This window comes from Lytechinus variegatus, chromosome 2 (assembly GCF_018143015.1).
Source record: "Lytechinus variegatus isolate NC3 chromosome 2, Lvar_3.0, whole genome shotgun sequence".
NCBI classification, from domain to species: Eukaryota; Metazoa; Echinodermata; class Echinoidea; order Temnopleuroida; family Toxopneustidae; genus Lytechinus; species Lytechinus variegatus.
In genome coordinates, this window is record NC_054741.1 from 46,092,926 (window position 1) to 46,115,547 (window position 22,622).

Here is a 22,622-nt window from a genome sequence, read left to right on the forward strand (position 1 = left end):
CGAGGAGGATTAATGTTTCCATGACCAACTCATATTGTCGCATTTTCATAGCTGGTCTGGATTTTGTTCATTTATAAGGGAAGTTAATCTTGGCAAAAATCGACCTTGAAGGATGAGATCACCTACCTTATTAACATTTCTCACTCAATATGACTTAGTCTTTGGACACAAATCAACTGTGATCATGAACGAGCAGTGATTGATACTTCTCGTAAAACTACTTCATCAATATCTTTGTTTGGATTTTTCAGCAATTACCTACATGTAAGTGTATGCTTGTAGTGAATGTACCATCCTTGATCGTAGTTAATAGGGCATAATGGATATGAGTTCGCCCACCCTATTAGGTATCACCGATAAGTCTGGCCTGGCGGTGCCGTACACCGACGCACTGTGGTCAGACATGGCTGACATCACGCTTGACATCACCACAGTGAATTCCGATAATGAGACTGGATCAGAATGGACCTCACTGGATACGGCCGAACAGATCTTCGAAGGAGCCATCTTATGCTTGATGATAGCCTTGACCATGCTGGGAAACTCTCTTGTTGTCCTAGCTGTGTGTTTAGAAAAGAAGCTGAGGACCTTTGAGAACTTCTTTTTCGCTTCCCTTGCGATTGCTGATTTGTCAATTGCCATGTTGGTGCTCCCGTTGTCTGTCCGAGTAGAGCTATCAGGGGGCAGATGGGACCTTGGGCCTCAAGTTTGCGACCTCTTTATCTTCACCGATGTCGCTTGTTGCACAGCGTCAATCTTACATCTGTGTACCATAGGAATCAACCGCTGTCGATCTATCACTTCTCCGCTCCATTACGTCAGGAAACAAACCTTTCGCCGAGCGGCGGTCATGATCGTTTTGGTCTGGATGGCATCTTTTCTAATCGCCTGTCCACCCCTGATCGGCTGGCCACATTCCCGAAATAGATCGGCGCAACTCTGTGAGTACGACATCGACAAACTGTACGTAGTGTACTCGTCATGCGGATCGTTCTTCATACCCCTTCTCGTCATGGTGATAGTTTACACTCGGATTTACCAAGTCTCTCGAAGAGGCGCCGAATTCAGGCGAAATTCTGCACCTCAGCTACATGACCATCATCACCATAATCAACAAAAAGGTAACAACCAGTCTATCTACCAAACCCGTAACCACTACGACCAGGTACATTCCTGTCCACCTTCAAGGAGGAGAACCGACTTGTACAGGTTAGAAAACAGTTCACGATGTTCCGCAAGAGTGAATTCGACGGCAGCGGCATCTGCCGAGGCTGCGTTCCAAGGATATCCGAAAGCCACAGAGGCACACGTCACTAAACCAGTGTTGAGGAGGATAAGAACCTCGATATTTACATTCCATCCACCAGGTAGATGTGAAAAGAGGAGGTTTACAGAGGTCAAGACGGTTAAAACCCTCGGTGAGTCTTCATCTTATTTGTTAGATTATTATTATTCAAAGCACTTTCTTTTCACATTCGTGCATGCCATTGTCTCCAATTGCCACCAAATAAATACACATAAACATGAGAAATTCCATGTAGATGAAATTCATCTGGTTCGTTCAGAGTTAACATGACGTCTATAAATTTATTTGTTAATAGGGTCTCGTTTCAATGAGTAATGTGCTCATTTTGGCATGATCAACGGACAAGAGTCATAGGTATACTGTAGAATGTATGAATTGTGATCCGGCAGAAACATGCAACAATTCCTAGTTCATCGTTGATCGAAACACGTGATATAATGGAAAAGGTAACAGCGAAAAACTACAGTGTCATCCCACCGCTGACACCGAAAATACAGTGATTATAAAATACTCGATTTTCATCAAGTTGAGGATGATTTGTATAAGAATGCGCATGAAAAAATAACACAAATAGCTGCTTTTGTTATAAGTGGATATTATCGTACCTCAGACACTCCCAGTTTATTCTTATTCTAATAATAGCACTAATAATCAGTTCTTAGAGACGCGTAATAGCATATGAAATTATGAATAGTCTCTATGCGAGCGGTAGAATTATTTTAACTTTGTATAGAGCTAATCCATGTGCTTCATAAAAAAATGTGTTTTTTAACACAGATTTAAATCTGTTGAAATCTGTTATTGATCTTCTATAAGGCATGTTTCCACAATTTTGCTACCATTTTCCCATAAAGCTCTATAACAAAAAGTCTTGGAATTTACTCGTATTTCAGAGAGAAGATCCTTTGATTGTGAACGAAGATTTTGAATGAGTTGATATTTCTGAATAAGATCACTGGGGTAAGCTGGGGGATTCCCATCAATGCACTTAAAAACAAGATAAATATAACAAAATGCGAGCTTTTATCGAAAGCCAATGGAAACTACGTCAAATTAGGTAGAAATTGATTCCAAGTAATGAAGGATCATCCGAATTTCATTGATTTATTATGGCTTTTGTCACACGAGATTACACCACCATCCTTCATCCTTCTGCTTGATGTTGGACAAACAAGGACATGAAGGACAAGACTAGTTTTAAGGCATATTTATGATTGACACATATGGAAATCTAAATATTTACCAGTCTAGTAGTAAACAAATACCATTTAACAATTGGTAAACTGTGTGTTACTGATTCCAGATTACGCTTGGACAGCTTTAGGGTTCTCAGTGTTTTTATAATGTCAAAAATATCATTACACTATTTCTTTTACATCCCTGCAAAAAAAAGGATTTACTATCTTAGCAAGTTAGCAAGTTTGGAGCCAAACCTCAATTCGAATAAGAAGGATAACGTTTCCATGATTGCTTTCTTTCAATCATTTCTGAGATAGAGAGTGAAAGGAATGTTTGTTATCTTTGTGGGCCTATGTAAAAGGAATGAAAGATGTAGAGAAGTTGAGAGGGGGTATAAGATAAAGGGGATGGATAGAGAGAGACTGAGAATACGATATAACAGAGGGGGGGGGGAGATCGTGATATGGAGGAAGGAGAACCGTTCATACATGGAAAATGGGAAGAGAATGGAAAATGTGTAACAGGTCAATTTATCCAGGCCCCTTCTTGAGAACATACGTCACTAACCCATTATCGACACTTTGTACAGTGTTTGATTTAGATAACGAAATCAAAACATCTCAAGGGTTTCTTTTTTTCTCTCTTCGCATGCAATTGAAAATAAATAACAGCGGGTCGTAACAGTAATGTCCCTCCTAATCGATGGTATGAATTAAATCCGTAACATTAGAGCTTTCACTAATGAACAAACATGTTTATTTGAATGCCCGTTATCTCTTATAATGAGCTGTGCCATGTGTCAAACTAGAAATGTCAGTGGGGGTGAATAGCACAGTAAACGATTAATCTAATCGATTAACCGAAATGAGCCAGAGACTGGATTGATGAGCAAGGGTGACCAGATTTGACAAATCATTAAAAAGATAAAATTCGAGAAAGTGAACCGAGCGAGCAAATATTTGTGTTAGATTTGATATACTATTAAAGCTTTTTAATATTTCACCTCTCCCCATTTTGCTACTGTTCATATTTTTTTTAAAAAGGTAATGTTTGAATATTCTCTCATAAATGTGTTCGAAATCGTGGAATACGGGTCAAAACAGGACCCCGGGAAGGGTCGTATAAGAGACGCGGGACACATTCTTGAAATACGGGACTGTCCCTTGAAATCGGAGACATGTGGTAACCCTGATATGAGCCACAAGTGTAGGGATGAATACATCAAGAAAGCTGGTCAACTTTAAATTAAAAATTAATGCTATTCAAAATGCGAAACATTCGCCAGGACATACCATGCTTCGGTTGACAAGTCGACCGGATTTCTTTTTAACACGTAAACTATGATTAAAGAATTATAAGGGGGTTGCCGCGAGGCTCGCAGCCCTAATCTGCGGCCAATATAGGCTAGGAAATTTAGATGGAAATGTGGTTAAACTTAGAGCGTGTGAAAACATGATCATGGTCATGATGGTGAGAGTGTCTGGAATGTGAGACGGTTTGAGAAATAACAGATATGCAGGCTTTTTAACTTGACTTTGATAAGTGAACTGTTATGCCTACTTATGTTACCTGGTTTTATTTCCGTTTTAATTCTTAATTGCAGGCCAAAGTGAGATAGAGAGGAAGATGGGTGAGGGTGTGTGTGTGTGTGTGTGAAATATGTAGATAAAGAGTGTGCGTTGTGTGCCAGTGTGTGTGTCTGTAAGAGAGAGAGATAGGTAAACAGAGGAGCAGGGTGTATATGTGTGTGAGAGAGAGGGGGGGGGGGCGATCCACCATAACATACCAAATATACATTTAGATAACTCAGACTAGCTGCTACAAAACTGACTTTTAACAGACTAAAAACACAAGCCTACATTAAAAACTTGAATCCAAGCCTCGTGGAATATTAGTGCAGATTGGTTGAGTCCTTGGAATGTGGGTTCGAATAGGAGATTCGTTAAGAATAGAAATGATCACTTTGCAAAGCTTTTGCATGATGACATAACGACATATCTACGAAACACACTTATAATGAGTTCATATCTACTGAAGTTAGCAAGGGACTGTTTCATGGTGCGATTTATCGGCGATCATACATTGAAAATTGTTGTAAGCTACGGAAACTCTTGGCCCTGATTGGCTATTAATGAAATGTCCGTAAACATTAATGAAAAAAACCTTCATTGGATTGTCTCTTTAATGTTATTATAAAAGTGATTACTGAAGAAAAGAGGTGAAAGGTCATTGATAATGTGGATTCGCACTTTTTTTCTTCAAAACGGTAAAGGTCCAATTAGATGAAATGAAGTATTATGTCCGCGAATTCTTTTTTTTCTTCTTATGTTATTTCTGTACTTCTTTCATCTCCATTCACCGTGTTCATATTACCCCTAGTTTTTCTGCCACCACTTCGAAATCACAGAGAATGATCTCCGTCCTGCGGGGGCCCTGTGATGTCGCCTCTGCTATATGCTTATTCTAATCTAAACAATCGCCGGTGCTGCTGGTACGGGCCTGCTGCAACATATTTCTAACATTATGTCTAATGATATTTGAATTATAAATTAGCCTTCTCGTTTAACATCCTTGATCCATTTCCCGTCTTAATTTCCTCCACGATTCGGTCTCTCTCTCTCTGCTTTCGAATCAATCCTCACATCATGAATGTATACGAGGACAATCATTCATCCATTACATGATCTGTAGTGATTACCATAGACTGTCACCATATGCTGTCTCGTTAACCTGAATGTTAATGCGTGGAAATACACATAAGCCATATACTATTCTACACAGCTTCGGATTACACTTGATCTACCAAAATAGTATGCAATGAATAATGGATTTTGATATCGAGCCAAATGAAAAAAGAAACATTAGTAGAGGAAGGCCCACACGATGGGGTCATATTTTAGGTTCAACAAATTTGAACACTGTCTTGGTTATTTGCGGAGATTTGCACTTGAAACGATTCACACACCATAGACCTATAATCTACAATAAAACTAAACTGTTTGCACTTCTTCTCTATCTATCAATTTAGTTTCATAAATTCGTTTTGTTTAGGTATTCATGTCATGAATATATTCATTGATTTATTGATCTTTTTATATATTCATTTACCTGTGCATTTCATTGTATTTTTCTACTCGTTACCCTTGAATACAATTGTTTGTAGATTTGTCAGTACAAGATGGATGGATGATGATCAGGATTAAGACGTCTTTACAAGTATCTTAAAAGTAAAGAAAAAGTGATACACGAAATCAAAGAAAATCAAGGGAAAAGAAAGAAAGAAAAAATCACAAATATAGGCCTGTATTATCGTGTCATGCAAAATAACCCCAGAGATGCCGTGGCCGAGTGGTCTATATAGGCGATCCCCGGCCGCGGCACCTATGCCCGTGAGCAAAGCATTTAATGTACAATGCACTTTTATCCTGCTTTCAAATAAGTGGAAATGCTATATTCATCATTGGCAACTTGGTGTACACTTGTTAAAAAAAACTCATGTTCGAGAGCTATAAACTAATGCAATGCAGTTATGATAAATGGTAGAAAATTTATAATTATCAAAATGTTTCATAGCGCACAGACGGCGCGAAAGCACGGGGGGGGGGGGTAATTCATTTTCGTGAAGGATAGTGAATAAAAGATGCATTCGATATTGCGGGAGTTGGTTTTCACGATATTTATCCCTTTTTTCAAATCCTCGACCATACACACATACACCATATCACCCAAAAAATAGCGGAGGGATGGGGGCGGTGACAACAATACCAGTAACCAATTCATCATTCTATGGACACGGACAGACATTGTTATTGGGGGAATAAAAACCCATCTACATTTTTGCAGCTTTTATCATCTTTATTGAATGGCAGGGACGAATTGGACACTTATCTTCGTTAGAATCATTCCATTCCTCCATGATGCTTACTATATTTATCTAGATGAATACTTGGTGAGCTTTTACGACGTTTTCTAGAGCCTGTTATAGATGGATCACTCTGTTTTTTTAGAATGCCTTAGGATTACCCATTTATAAATACCACTCGGTCTTGTTACTTCGTAAGGATATCGGTCTTGCAGAAATTTGTAAACTTCTTTTATTTGCCCTCTTGACTGGTATGCAGGAAGTTGGTTCTGCTAGCTCTGCTTGGTAGTCGATCCTTTATAGAATGTCTTCGTGTCTATCACAGGGGGAAAAATAGATGGTTGTTTGTGTCATTCAAGCATTATTCAAAATACCGTCATTCTGATCGCTATCTTCTCGAGACAAACTTCCTAAACAAACCCTGTACAACCAACAAAGAGTGAAAGACAGAAAGAGAGAGAGAGAGGGGGGGTATGTATGTATATCTTTGAGTGTAGGTCTTCTTGAAAGAGTGGATGGGTGCGTGAAGGTGTGTGTGTGCATGTGAGAGAGAAAGAAGTAAGAAATAGAAGAGAGTGAGAGAGTTTGTGAGTGTGTGTGTGTGTGATTTGGGTGTGTGTTAGCATAGTGTGTAAGACAGAGAAAGAGAGGGGTGGGAAGAAAGAAGGTAGAAATACCGAGAGAGAGAGAGATGGAGTATTTACGCTCTGACATGAATTGGATTTGGTCACTTAATTTCGAGATTTCGACTGCTTGTCTTGAAACAAAAGACGGATGTGATTGCTTCTAAGATAATGATGGATTATTGATGTGTTCAAATGTTTGATTAATGTCCTTTTTATTTGAACATGTTTCGAACAAATGCATCGCAGGTCTGTCTCGTCGAATATGATGTTTCTTGTGTGTAATGAAAAACATTGAAGTAATTAAAGGAGAACTTTGTTATAACGTGCCCTTGCACAGCAAAATAAATATTGAATTGGGCATCAGAAAGTAGGGACGGGGTCATTAAAAAGAAGAACGGGGAAGTAGCGATGGAGATATTAGCCAAAGAGCGAGGGAGAGAGAGAGGGAGAGAGAGGGGGGGGGGGGGGGGGGGGACATAATGAGAGTGATAAATAAAAAGAGAATATCAGTGTGAGGAAGGAAGAGGAGGAATGAAGGGGTGGAAAGGGGTTATTATTGTATACAAGTTAGTCTATTCTCTGCCCCTGACAAAATGTTTTTTTGTAACTTTGTCCATTATGTCACCCCTCTGCGAATCCGCAATCTTCAAGACCAAAGCTATAGGCTATCTATAGACAAACTGGAGAGTAAGAGGAACCACATCAAGTTTGGAGGTAAATAGGGTACCTCAGTATTGACTGATACGTAGTAACTCAGTTGGATCGGTCATACTGGCCAGCGGCAAGGGTTCGAAAACAACTTGCTACACTGTCTTTATTCGTTTGATAAGGAAGTCTCATGGAAATGACCTTACACCGTCAATCGTCAAATTGAACATCATACTTGCTTACTAAATACCTTACATAAAAATTATTTACAATATAACATTTTTTTCTTTTAAACCAGTACTGGTCTTCTTTATTTGAATAAAAATATACATACATATATATGTACACAAACAAAAGTTTTACAAGTTATTCAGTATTAAATTCAATTTGTTCATATTCATATACAAATTTCCCTTTCGTTTACGTCTCTCATTATCATATCTTTTTTCCAAGAACATATATGAACACAATTTCCAAATCATAATACTACTGTAACTTATGATATCTTGTGACATTTGTAAATAGAATACATTAAATTATTATTTTTTCTTTTTCTTTTCTTAAACAATATGCTGAGGCTTCAAACGGAAATTTTTGTCTTTCTCAAGTTGATTTTATGACATTGATATATTTTTTTATAATGTTGACTTGTTATGACTGTATTTATTTGATTTATATTTTGTTGAAAATGAAATAAATGAAATGAAAATTTTGAATTAGACATTTTCTTATAAGTGCTTCGGCGTATTTCCAAAACTTATCAACCTCTTTACACAACCAAAACAAATGTAATAAATCCCTCAACTTATTGCATTCACTACAAATATCAGTGTTTCTTAAATAATATTAATTTCTTACCTGTAGGCAGTGCGATCAGGTGAAACCATTCCACACTTTCTGAGTGCATCTTTGCACATTCCGCTACATGCGATTGTTTGGGTTTGGCAATATTCTCCAAATAGTTTATAGTAATAAGAATAAAGAACCGTCGAAAATAATCGAGTGTCGATCCCATATGTACTTACCAAATTTCCAGTTCTCCAGAGTTGATTTTTGAGATCACAAGGCGTCAATTATTGAAATACTCTAAAATGTACTCAAATCTACAGGCTATTATATACACAGTTCTTGTCATAGGAGTATGGTTCCACACAGTAAAAACGCTTTTTAAAATTGTTATACAACGCTGTTTACTATATGAACCTTACAGTAATTGTTTAAACAGTTTAAACAAGTGTTTAAAATCTTAAACAACCAAGTTTAATTTTCCATATCTAATCTTCAATAAATTAAACATGATTGTTTAAACTGTTAAACAACTTCTGTAAGGTTCATATAGTTAACAGCGTTAAAATCTTAAACAGCATTTTTACTGTGCAGGTTGTTTTAAAAGATGTAAAAATAGGGTGAGGAACAAAATATAAATGAACATGGGAAAAAGTTAAATGCAAACACATTCCCTGACAAGTAAAACTAACAAAAATCTCATGTTAGACTAGGTAGGGGACGATTGCCGATTAAAATGTTCATCGCTTCTATAAAACATGCATTTTTTTTCGTTTTAGTAAAAGAAGGGTCATAAAGTTCATACAGTTGTTGTTGTATGTAGATGTAAATATATTTGATTAATTTTGAACCTGGAATATGAAACCCTCATTTTAGCCGATTCAATATTCTGAATCATCACAAACTTCTTTTATTAAATTTTCTTCCACATCATTTGTAAGAAATACATAATCTTGTCCCCGTTCTTTGATCAATGAAAAAGAAATCAAATTTTCCTCCGTTGATTGCATTGGTAGTATACTACATCATGTACATGTACATTATCTGCCAATGCAAATAATCCTTAAAAAATCATGATAAATCTCGCCAGAAAACTGACTTTTTTTCCTCATAAAACAGAGTGTTCGGAGGTTCAATATCGTGTCCAATTTCAAGTGATATTTGGATCTGCTCCCCACTCGAGAAGGACTTCTCTTTCTCCTTATTTTTAATTCCGGTGTTTGCCGGATTCGGTGGTCAGAAAGTTTTATTCATCTCAGACGCATGAATCACAGTAGATGATTTCAAATGTATGATAGATTTTCATATAAACCCGCTCTGGATATGATATATATTTTTAAATTTTTTTATCTTTCACTATTTTATTTTCATTAACAGCCTCTTCCTTATCATGCATTTAACAATTTATGATAAACTATGTATCATATTTTTATCATTTATTTGTTCATTTACACTTCACTTATTTGCAAAACATATTTATATATTCACTTTATCTCTAGTATATATGTTTAATTCATACACGTATTCATATCGATGATTCCTCTTTATCTGGGTGTATGAGTGTGTGTGTATGTAAATGTGGGTGAGGGTGTGTGCTTATGTTTACATGGGTATACGCATTGTTTTACCCTTTTATTTCTTCATTCATCATTTGATTTATCAATTTATCCAATCATTCTTTCATTACTTCCTTCGTTTATTTATTAAGTTTCGATGATTATTTACTAGTGCCTAAAGATTTCTAAGAAGTTGGTTACAACATTTGTAATTCATGAAAAGGTGACTTTGCATCCGATTGTATTTTTATTGAAAAACTATCAAGTATCTATATAAACGATGAACTCATTTAGATTCTGAACACAACGTTACGATGTTTCCTGTGCAGTAACTTCAGTATTGACCTCTAATCATTGTGAGTTCGCACTTGGTAATATAGGCCCTACTTGTATTTATTTGACATTTCATTTGTTGTTTTTGTAATGTATACTTCCATCTGCATTGACCCTCCCCGTCTCCATTCATACATCATACATACCCATGAAAACATTTTTTAAAGGGACGAGTGTGTGGATGGTGTATGACTCCCAACTCTAAATCAAAGGGTCATTGGTACAAATCCTACTCCGGTAGTCAATTTTCTTCAGCAAGAAATTTATCCATAATTGTTTTGCACTCATAACAGATGAGGTAAATGGGGACCAGGCAGGAATTTATTCTATACGCATAACAGCTGCTCTGCGAAAATCCAGTGAAAGTGTGCTGCATTGTTTAAAAGGCGCTACAATACATAATAATTCTAAAGCGCTATAAAAGCAAGTATAATAATAATTATTATTATTAACCTGAAATAGGCTTAGGTTTGATCATAATAACACAGTCACATGCCAGCAGCCCAATCAAATTGTGTCATGTAATACACCGATAAGTTAAATAAATTCCCATATTTCCATGGTTCATGGTTCACAAGATATGTACACTCCTAAAATAGTTGGAAAAAAAATGCCCAACTTTTAATCAACCCTGTCCAACATACTGTCTACACAACTACTGTTTAAAATCTGCCCAAAGTGGGTAATAAAAACTAATAATTGGTTAATAAATTTGCTCGATTGGATAATAATTGCCCAGAATATATATTTCACTAACATACATTACCCAAAACATTGGACAGTATGTTGCCCAAAATTTTAAGTTTGTATACATTTTTTATAGACACAGTGATAAGAAATTACTTATGTGTGAATTATGACGGTTAATGTAATATTGTCCCAGTTTAATAAAGCCTTTATTTTTCTTTCTCTCTCATTTGTTTCTCTCTCACTCACTCACTCACTCACTTTTCCACTTTACTCCATTCCTTCTTTCTCCCATCCTCCTTTTCGCATTTTCTCAACTGCCTATCTGTCATTCCTTCCTTCAAAACACCTATCGGTTGCCTGCCTTGCAGTAATCTTTTCTGACTTCATTAACGAGCGCAATACTTAAAGACAGAATGTACATTCGGACGGTGGTTGTGAGCGACAGAATAGAAATATTTATATTTTGCATTTTCTGATCTGATTTAATCTTATGATACATCACAATAAAGAGTGTGAAGAGAATCTGTTTAAAAAAAAAGATTTAGGCCTAAGTTATCGATATTCTGAGATGCGGAATAAAGATGGATTTCCAATTGATTTTGAAGACAAATGTATCAAGAATAACACATCGGTTTACAGGATGCCCACTTCTCGACTGATCCCGTGAGAGGACATTTCTCCTTGAATATATTGTCAAATATTATAAGAGTTAATGTGATCTTGTCTTCCTGAACACCACTAAATTTTCAAATTCGCAGACCTACATTAGACATGTTAGAGATGACGTCGTGATGACGTAGGATCATCTTGAATAGGACCTTGAACCAATGATTGGCCTTCCCTCTAATCAGGCCCCCTGTTATCATCCTACAAAAAACAATCTAAACCCCCCCAAAAAAAAAAAAATCGCCAACATCAACAAAAGCATTGAATGAAGTAAATCAACTCCGCCACAATGTTCTCATGGCTATATGACTTCAAGCTTATCTACTGCAACGATACCGAATCAAGACCGAATGCAGCTATTGCACTATTTCCTAAGACATAGGATAGATCGGTTCGTAGTCGGTTTCGACGATGTAACAATAGGGAATTTGCTCCACGACGTTCTGAACATTCCACAACATATTAAATGTACTGAAAATGCCCTTCAAATGACAAAGAACAGCTGGGAGATTTTGTCGAAAATTGGTGAACCGGAATGCCAGTTTCGTCCTAAGTTTTGGAGCTGACGAAAAATTGCAAATAGTGTCGATTGTCTCGAGAAAAGAACTACAATTGTTGTTTTTTAATTCGACAAAGACTTCTAGGATGTACTTTGTTATGAAGGGCGTTTAATAATACATTTTCTCTTTTCTTTTATCCTCCGTATGTCACAATGTGAATACTACCTTATGTCATTGAAAATAATTATAACGCCAACTGATCGGTCGGAGAGTAATATCCATGCCGATCAGTTTTAACGTCACATACTGATCACGAGGACCTCTCCTGAGTCAGACGACTAATGATGATACAAAGTGATACTTAATGTGATCGATTAGAAGAGTTATGTCATCAGAAGTAGTTGTTATTGCACACTCACAAGTGATGCTGCCTTTAAGTGATATCGATATGGATGGAGACGGCACGAGGGACCAAGTTAACAATAATAGAGAGGGAAACAAAGCGGAGAAGCGATTGGCTCTGAAAGGACGATTACTATAGAGACAGTAGATAGTAGAATCGTTATCTTGGCGGGAAAACAAGCAGAAGGTCACTGATCGCAAGGTGGCTATACGAGGTGATCAGTTCAGTGGAAAAAAAGTATATGGATGGAATATTGACGAAAAATAATGAACAGGGAAAAAAAATCAGTATTCATTTATGGATTCCGATTTAGTAAGAGGAAGATGTGGTTTTAGTCTTCCTTCTGAGAGTTCTTCTTGTGATTGGCATGAGTCCTGTGAGGGAAAAATAAAAGAAGGAAAGAAAGAAGAAGCTAGTCTAAGACAATCTTAAATTTGGGTCATTTGTCGACGCTTGCAGCTCGAAAATTTCCTATCGATCGTTGCTTTAAAATAATTCATGGCAACTCGGTGATTATGTTTTCTCCAACAATCATATTATCAAAATAAAAAAATATGAGATAGTTTAGCGCGTCATTGCCACATCATATTTCTCGTCCTGAGATTAATAATCATTCTTTTAGCCTCAAAATCTTTAAGTTCTTTTCTCAACAATTAAATAATGATTGTAATTTCGCATTCATGTTTGGCGTGTTATGTGCACTCACGCCACAAGGACACTTGAGTTTTTCAGAGATAAAGTGACAAATACCCCTTTTACACAGGATTTTCTTAACCCCGGACTATCGCTAACCCCGTACAATTTTGTTCACACATGCCAAATTGTTATTGCTAACCCCGGATAAGGAATGCTTGCTTTTTACACACGAAACTCGCTAACCCCGGACTAGTGGTTTTTGTCGATCATTCGTAGTACAAGTACTTCACTCGTACACTTTTTACACACGCTAAAATTTCCTTAACCCCGTACTATAGGTGGGGCTAAATTGCTATTTAGCCCCACCTATAGTACGGGGTTAAGCTTAGCCCACTTTTGTTTTACACTAGCGATCTTAACCCCGTACTATCGCTCTTAGCACCGCAATTGCTGGGATAACCCTGCTTTTTTGCAGGGCCAAATAATCCCGTACTAAAGGTGGGGTTAGCCCACTTTGCAAAAATGCTGTGTAAAAAGAAAGTGGGCTAAGCTTAACCCCGTACTATAGGTGGGGCTAAATGGCAATTTAGCCCCACCTATAGTACGGGATTAAGGAAATTTTAGTCTGTGTAAAAAGGGTATAAGTGCAATATAAAGAGACAACTATTTTGACTTTGGATGTAATAGCAATTTGGCATCCCTGAAAGTAGTGACGAACGAGAAAACAATAACCTATACGCACCCGGACTTTCTCGAAAAGAGGTCGAGATACCATGGGCTGGACGGGACTGCGGGCCGTTTTTCGACTCGGGTGCGTGTTTTGACGAACCCATCACAAGAGATTGACAACAATCGTCCCCAATGATCATGTCCTTGACCTTTAGCCGTGTGACCAAGGGTTGACCCTGAAAGTGAGACCGAACTTGATTAACCTTCAAATAACTCAAACGTGGAATCAGGATATAAGATAACTCGAATCACCTCGACAGAGCAGACACATTCATGTCAGGGGAGATACAAGTGTCGAGCCCAAAACAAACATATCAATTCTTATAATCGTTGCGCTGTTACTCAATCTGTCGTGCTCATTTTCAGTTCTCTCTTTTCTCCGAATACCCAGGAACCGCTGTGTTAATAAGTGCTGCATGTAGAATATGTACTTTAAAATTTTCAACCTCAAGCTCTGGGAGAGAACAAGATCTCATCTGTGCAATGATGAGATGATTGTTGTGGTTGATTTGGAAACCAAATAACGTCCTTTCTTGGTAGTATAGAAGCAAATGACACTGTTTCCAAGAGTCATGTACAGACATGTGACAATGAAATACATTGTCACGTGCCTGGACATGAATGTGCACATATATTCATATAGCACCCGGGGGGCACTTCATTCACGAGTGGATGCCATGCGCGACCATGGGGTCTCGAAAAGCACCCTAAACGCGTATTTTCCATATACTGAAAATGCACCCCTTAACAAGTATTGGCGTGTAAAACCCTACCCTTAACAAATATTGGAAACATGAAACGATACTCTTGGCAAGTATTCCCTGAATTGAACCTCTAAAAAGTACAGTCATATTTTATTGTTATGTCACGGGTCCTTCGGTCGTCGGTTTTACCTTTACACATCATTTGGTTTAGTACGACCCCACCTTCCATACCTCGATCGCGAAAATCGGACTCTAAACACGTAGTGTTGGGGCAAAAAGGACATCCTCTCTAAAAACATTGTAATTTTCTTTCATCATCCCCACAAATTTGACTCTAAGCACGTAACTTTCCGAGCGAAATAGATACCCTTTTTCATTAATTTTGTGTTTTTGACACCCTTATCACGTTACGTACGTAACGTGCCCTATCTCTCTAAAAAAAAACACATCTTTTTTACGTGTTTTTTGGTCGCGCATGGTATTCACTCGTCAATGTAAGTGGCCCCCCTGGGTTTAGCACGCGACGTTTTATATTTTCAGTAAAGTACATACTGTTCTTCCCACTAGATGATATAAGATTTTGAGATTAACAACAATACCACACATAATTTATATACTCTAAAGCAAAATGAATGATAATAACATTTACAACATGCGTTTGGAGTTTTTTTTTTAAACGATAAGAAAAGGGTTACCGCGGAATGTATAATTGAGAGAATGCGTAAATGTCTGGACATCGCCTGTATCGTTGCACAAGTTTTCCCTCTTGCAGTCCTTTTCTAACTCATATTTATCGAAGAAATGATAAAAGATAGATCATAATCAACCCCATCACTGAAGAGGTCGTTTGCCCTCACCTCTTCCCGACCGTCCTTCACATCCCTTGATCATTAGGCGAGCAATAAGAGCTAAGGATTTTCTCTGGGAGCCAAAGAGATGTCGACACCAATGCCAAGACGAATTTCATCTTCTTCGATTGAAAGAATAGCGAGGAATTTCGTAACTGTCATATTGCATTCTTTACCTCCGGGTAATAGTAAACATTATCCACCGACACGACGAGGAGTTATACTCTTACTATCAGATGGCATTCGTATCATTTTACGTTTGATATTTCATGTCCATTTTGATTGCATCTCCGAAGAACTAGCAACAATGATAATCAAAAGATGCCACATACCAAGATACGAACTAGACAACGAGTGGGGGTAAGAAGAGCCTTCGGGGAAGGGTGATGAGGGCTCTATACTTCGATTACCTGACTGAATTTTTTTTTTTTTTGGGGGGGGGTTATACGACATGCTCTTGCTTTTTGTCTCATGATACAGAATATCATGTAACAATAATACAATACAATAATTTCTGAGCTAAAGACTGTCTAGCCATCTTCATGATCATGATCAGTGGCGGTGGAGCGAATTTGAAAGTTTGGGAGGGGCAAAGAGAAAAAAAGGTCCTTTTAATGTGAAAGTGACACAGAATAAGTTCGTGGGGGCACTTTTCCTTGGTAAAAGGTGGGCACTGATACGAAGAGGAGAACCTAAAAGCTGACAAAAAGGGCGCGTGCTAACGGCATAAAAAGGATCCTTTTCATGTGAAATGAGCACAGAATAAGTTCGTGGGGGCACTTTTCCTTGGTAAAAAGGGGCACTGATCCGAGAAAAGGCACTTGCGAGAAGACAAGGGGGCAATTGCTCTGACATAAAACAGGTCCTCTTCAATCATGCCTGGTAAAAGGGGCACAAAACACGTTCGTGAAAGGGAATTCTTTGTTAAAATGTGGCACTGATCCGAGATATGGCACCTGCTATCACATAAAAGGGGTCCTTCTCAGGTGAAAAGGGCACCGAACATGTCCGTGAGGGTCATTTTTGGGAAAAATGACACTTATTAGGCCTATATGAGAAACGGTACTTGGTAACACGTAAAACGGGATCTCTTCCGATGAAATGGGCACTGTACACGTTCGCGAGGGGGCATTTCTTTGCGTAAAAAGGGCACTTTTCAGTGGTTCAAAAAACGGGGAGGGGGCACAGTGCCCCCGGTCCCCAGTATCGCCGCCCCTTCACTGATCATGATAATCTTTTCAATCGCCTGTCTGCTCTTTCTGACTGGGGTGACCACATCATACAAAGTATAGCTTTAACTTACCATTTCCTCTTCATCTGTCTATTTGTCTGTATGTCTGTGTATGTTTGTCTGTCTGCCTATCTCCCTCTCTAGCATGTCTAGCTCTCTCTCTCTCTCTCTTTATCCCATTCTTTTGTTGCTACACCTGTCCCCCTTCAACAAATGTCATGTTACCATGTCAATACAATAATCAATTTCCGTGTTGAAGTCTGCCCATCATTATGATCATGAATAGTATCAATCTTCTGATTGCTTTTTTCCGAGCTAGAGCGACTACATCGTAGTAGGAGTTAATTTTTCTCACCTCCCCTCTTTCTGTTTGCTCCTCCCCTCTCTTTCTATGCCCTTTCTACTAGTAAAATGCCAATTCGTCTACTGCCGACTCGTCCACTCACCACACGGTCTACTTTCATTTAGTCTAATACCATTCCGTCCATTCGTCGAACAGCCATTTGGTCCAATCATCACTTCGTCTAATCACCATTTAGTCTATAACTATTTCGCCTAATAACCAGTTGGTCTAATATCCATTTAATTTTCATCCATTTTGCACAATGAACAATTAGACCAAGTGGTATATGGACTAAATGGCTATTGGACCATGTGGATAGTGGACGAACTGATGATAGACCAAATGAACGTGGATGAGTTGGCAGTTAGACGAATTGGCATTAGACGAATCGGAAATAGACCTCTCTTTGATCTTTTTTGTTCTTTCACTCGTTTCTCTTGTTTTTCACTTTACACTGCTCTCTCATTCTTTCCTTCATTGATATTCTCCGCAGTCTACACCTCTCCCTCTTATTTCTTTTAAAATGTCTTCCCCAATTACTTAACATTTTCAAAATGTTACAGGAAGTACATTCCTATTTCCCGGTCCAGTTCTTTCTTCGAGTGACTTCTGTCTATGTAGTACTGGCGCATAAGCACTAGATATTCGTCATATTCAGAAAAAAGAGGTTTGTCGAACATTCAAAGTTCACGGAGTCATTTAAAATGAGACCGTCTGCTGAGGAGGTCAATTAAATATTTTTTGATAGGCGTGTGTGCTACAGCGATAGTCTTGATATAAAATATCTGTTCATATCAATGCAACAATATTATTTATTGAGAAAAATTAGTGGTCGATCTGTCAATCTATGGGCAGGTATATTGTAACGATAGTCTTTGTATGTATATGTTTTAGTAAACAATAAAAAAATGTATTGAGAAAAGATAGGTACGATACCCTTAATTTGATCTATATTAAGAAAAAGGAAATGTTTGGAAAGAAAATTGTATCCAATCTTGCCCCCCCCCCCTGCAAAAATGGGCAATAAATATTGTGAAGAGGGAACTAAAAAATATGATTCTGTAATCCTATAAGGCTACATAACCAAAATGATGCATTCGGCAATATTGTGAGTGAGGAATCACGACTACTAGCGTACCGGGGTTGGGGGCATGACAGGTCCCCAACAGAATTGGATGACTTTATGTTTTCGTTGACAGATTTTTTTTTGCTTCCAGAAAGGCGGTGAAGTTTCATTTCATCTGCAACCTTTTTCCCCAATAAATCTGTACAAAAGCGTAAATGATCGTAAATTGTGATTTGTTTTGTATGGTCAACCCCCACTTCAAAAACTATTCCGCAGTCCGGGTATAGTAGAGCACTGATGCAAATAAGGGGCTTGGGTATGGGTGTATGATCTTTGCTGTTTTAAGACCAGTAACGTATGATTTTACTCTCAAGCTCCTTATATCAAAAATACATAATTAATTCTTGTGATTGCTATTCTACGTAAATAAGTAACTAATCAACTTTAATTTGACACCTATCTTGCGTCACAATTGTCACGGGCCACAAAGTTATGGTTCATCGAAACGAAAGGTACGAATCCCACTTTTTCCCAGTTTTGGGTTTTAATTTACATGCACGAAACCGTTTCATCAGAGATTTTCCCTGCAAATTTCAGTGAAAAGTTACCATTCTTAAAACTTTTTTTGCGAATAATGCTGCAAAACTTGTGTCTAGCTTCAAATTTAGTTCAGCACATCCTTGGTGGCTTACAGGTACGTGTTCAGCATAAGATAAATTTTTTTCGCCACAATCCAGCAATGGTTAGAAGAGCATGCAAGACATACAGCATCGACTGTGAGGTATTGTGAAAATGTTGATAGTGTCGGTGCAAAAGTTACGGGTGAACGAAGTGACGTGTTCAACACATATTGAAGATAGGCAGTTAATATGCAAATGCCAGTAAATCACAATAATATAACAGAGGAGATAGCATTTGACTGAAATTTGGAAGGGAAAACCGATGAAACAAAGACCTTACAACAAGGTGGGTTTTGTGCATGTAAATTATGTAGATTAAAACCCAAAACTTGGAAAAAGTGGGATTTGTACCTTTCGCCTTCGATGGACCATAAATTCTGTGACCCGTGACAATTGTGACGCAAGGGAGGTGTTAAAGTAAAGTTGATTAGTTACTTAATTATGTAATCACAAGAATAGATCATGTATTCTGATAAAGCTGACCTTTGAACTACGGTTACCCTTTTTTTTAGAAACACTATGTATATCGATTCGCTGGTTCCATCCAAAGTGAAAGGATTGTGCCCGACGAATACAAAAAAATATTTTGTGAAAATATCAGGAAAACAAAGAGGAATGATGGCGTCATATCTTGCTCTTCATATCAGTATGCGTGTATACTTGCACGCACCAATTAATCAAATGTGTTTGGAATTATGGAGTTGATGTGATTTCCATTAACATGTCAGAAACATGTGCATGCTTGTCAATCTTTTAATTTGTCAACTTGAAAATTGTCAAGAACCATTTCTTCCCCCAAATTATCAAAACGCAAGATTAGACGAATTAGTCCCCGATAATATCCCAAGACGAAGCTTTGAGTGGAATGGGAGCGACAGTCATTACTTAGTGGTTTATGGGCCATCGCATGCGTGCCGAACTTACCTACCCTCTCACTCAGCAAAATTTGAGGCCTTTGCCTTTTTTCTTTTTACTTCCAATAAGTAATACTTTCATCCAGGTTTTTTCGGACACTTTTTAAGGGCATATGAGCCTCTTCCATGCTTCCTTTATATAATGGATGCAAGTCTGCAATCGATCAATGTTCCAAATTGATGTGGTTTCAGCTTTCCTATTAACTCTATTGAACGGTTGGGAATGGGGTGGGGTGGATCGGCGAGGGTGATGGGGAAGCTTAAACCACCTAAAACCTTACAATTTATTTTATGTTAAGTAATTAAATAGTAATTTTCTAGATCACAATTTCAATCAACTTTTTTTAATACTAACGTTGTCCAATTTCACTTAACATGCTTAAGTAGACGCCAAATCAATGACAGAACAGAATCGATGACATGATATAAGAGGTTAATGGAAGGTGTGTGTGTGTGTGTAGGGGGGGGGGTTACTGTATAATATAAATACCCAAAATGTCCTTGTCTAGTTTTACCCTGTAAACATCACAGTCATACGCTGAAACCGAACGATGGTACTTGTATATCATTCAATTAAGCCGAAGTCAAACCAGACAACCATTTATAAATTCTTTCACGAATTTAGCGCAGATTTAGTTATCCACCAAACGAACCAATATATACGTAGAATTACGTAACCCAGTCCGGCACTTAACTTTTCGAATCGGCAATCATTACAGTAGATCAAGTGGTAAGATGAGGCAAACCAATCACGCTCGTGATAATCCCAGTCTTATTACTCTCACGTATACCAGCTGACGTATTATGGAGGCGAAGAATATGGGAAATTCTAACATTCGCATTGTGAGAACAAGGAAGTGTGCCAAACTTTTAACTTACTTTGCATAACAGATGGGACCGATTGCCCTATTATTTGTCAAGTGATGAAAAAAGATGATTATTTTTCATTCAGCAAAAGAAATACAATTTAATTTTATAATATAGGAGTGCATTCATACTCTTTAGGCCCTATGGACCTATTTTTCTTAAAGAAAAGTGATGTCATCTTATTCCATGCAGTCTCCACAACACTCCTCTTTGTAACTCCTTGGTTAATCCAGTGGCGTAACTCCGGTCCTAGCGAGGGGGGGGGGGGTATAGCATAATGACCTGAAAATTCCAAATTTCGGGGGGCACTTCAGGATACATAAAACACGTTATCTAGAATACATACACGTGATACTATCATTTATCACTTTTGGTGATGACAATAATTATCACGACTTATGTTTCTAGATGTAAAGATCATATTCTACTACCAATCCAAGATAGCTGCAGTGTATACCTGTAAATGTACAGGATCGATGGAAATGACCAGGGCATGACTTGGGAACTTTGATAGGAGGTGCTGGTTTGGAAGAAATATTTGAGAAGCCCCCCCCAAAAAAAAAAAAAAATCACTCCCAAATAAAGGTGCATTGGGATTTGTGTCAGGAATATTTATCAAGCAAAAAAAAAGTTCCACTGCAAAATGAAGTGATTTTTGTTCAATTTCTACTTTTCAGCATACCTACGTGATGGTAAATTATACACGCAGCACCCCCGCTATCCAGGGCCATGATTTATACTTAGACATGCTAGAGGAAAACAACTCAGTCCCGATATCATCTCTGAGATCATTCGAGATGATCTTTCGCCCTATGATCATGAATGTTTAACAGGATCTTAAACAAACCCGATATAATTGTGACCTAAAATGCAATATGGAATACGAAGAAAACCCAATTTTTTTCCAATGTGCTAAAGCTGACATGAATGTTTCTTGTGATTAAATTATAAAGCAATTTCATGTAGTTTCGATCAAAGAATGTCAACAAAACGGATGATGTAACCTTATTGTTGGCGGATAGATACCTACCTTCTGTTTTGTTCCCATGTCTATATGATATATAGCCAATACCAATATGTAAAGGTTTTCGCTGTGGGGCCGCATTTTGTAACATCTGTGTTTATTAATTGTGTTGTCGGTCCGTACTGGGTCAAGAAAATGAGAAGTGTAAACATTATACGCTTTGTTCATGTTCCAAATTTTAAACTAAATTGTGACATAACACGCTCTTAAGAAAGAAATTGTCACGTCAGGAGAAATCAAACTATTTCATTAATTTGTGATTTTGCTTCACGTCTTGGACATTTTAGCTTGATTTTTGAGAAACGGATAGAATTTGATTTCAAAATAAATTTAGTTTGATGTTTCATTTTTAATTCCTTTTGCTAACGAGGGACATAACACGATTTTGAAGGTCAAGATCAACAAGGAATTAAACAGTCGTCCTAGGCTCCGTGACACAAAGATTAGCGATCAATTGCTAAATGAACTGACCAATCAAGATCAACATTACACGCGCATTTGGCGCAAAATACTGACCAGGAACCAATCAGAAGTTTTCTCTCATGTTTGCTATTCATCGTTAATCTTTGTATTACGGGGCCCTGGAATATGTCTTGACATTTTGTCACCTCCACAACTTTCAAGGTATCTTATTATTGAAAAATGTAACGTCACAATGGATCGGGGAGCAGGTGTTCTACATTGACAAATAATCTAAGTGGGTAAATAGAGAAGAATTCCCCAACTCAAAAATGGCAGAGGAATTATTTGGATTGAGATATGACATTTTGCAGGTTAACTCTGTCGTAATGCAGATCGCGAAGTTTAATTGGAAACGAAATGTATATTGCCCTTGGTGCTTGATCATCTTCGGACAGGACATAATGTTGGTCTCAAGGGGTTTGGGAAACATTAAAATTCATGGTGTTGACATACTTTTGGTGAAAATCCTATCAATATGAAGTAATGTTCCAGCATCCAAAAATATTACATTGGAAAATTCAAAGCCATCAGTCGTTGCCACCTTAGGGCTTACTGGACTCAAT

At 37.7% G+C, this 22,622-nt stretch overlaps 1 protein-coding gene across 1 annotated transcript; it reads left to right on the forward strand.

Moving 5' to 3' along the window:
• The first annotated feature begins 319 nt into the window (after positions 1–319).
• On the forward strand, positions 320–2,121 carry LOC121406832 (5-hydroxytryptamine receptor 1A-like). The gene is made up of 2 exons (XM_041597702.1): positions 320–1,418; positions 2,084–2,121. Exons 1-2 carry the CDS (start codon positions 320–322, stop codon positions 2,119–2,121), a joined length of 1,137 nt encoding a protein of 378 aa, XP_041453636.1.
• Positions 2,122–22,622: the final 20,501 nt, after the last annotated feature.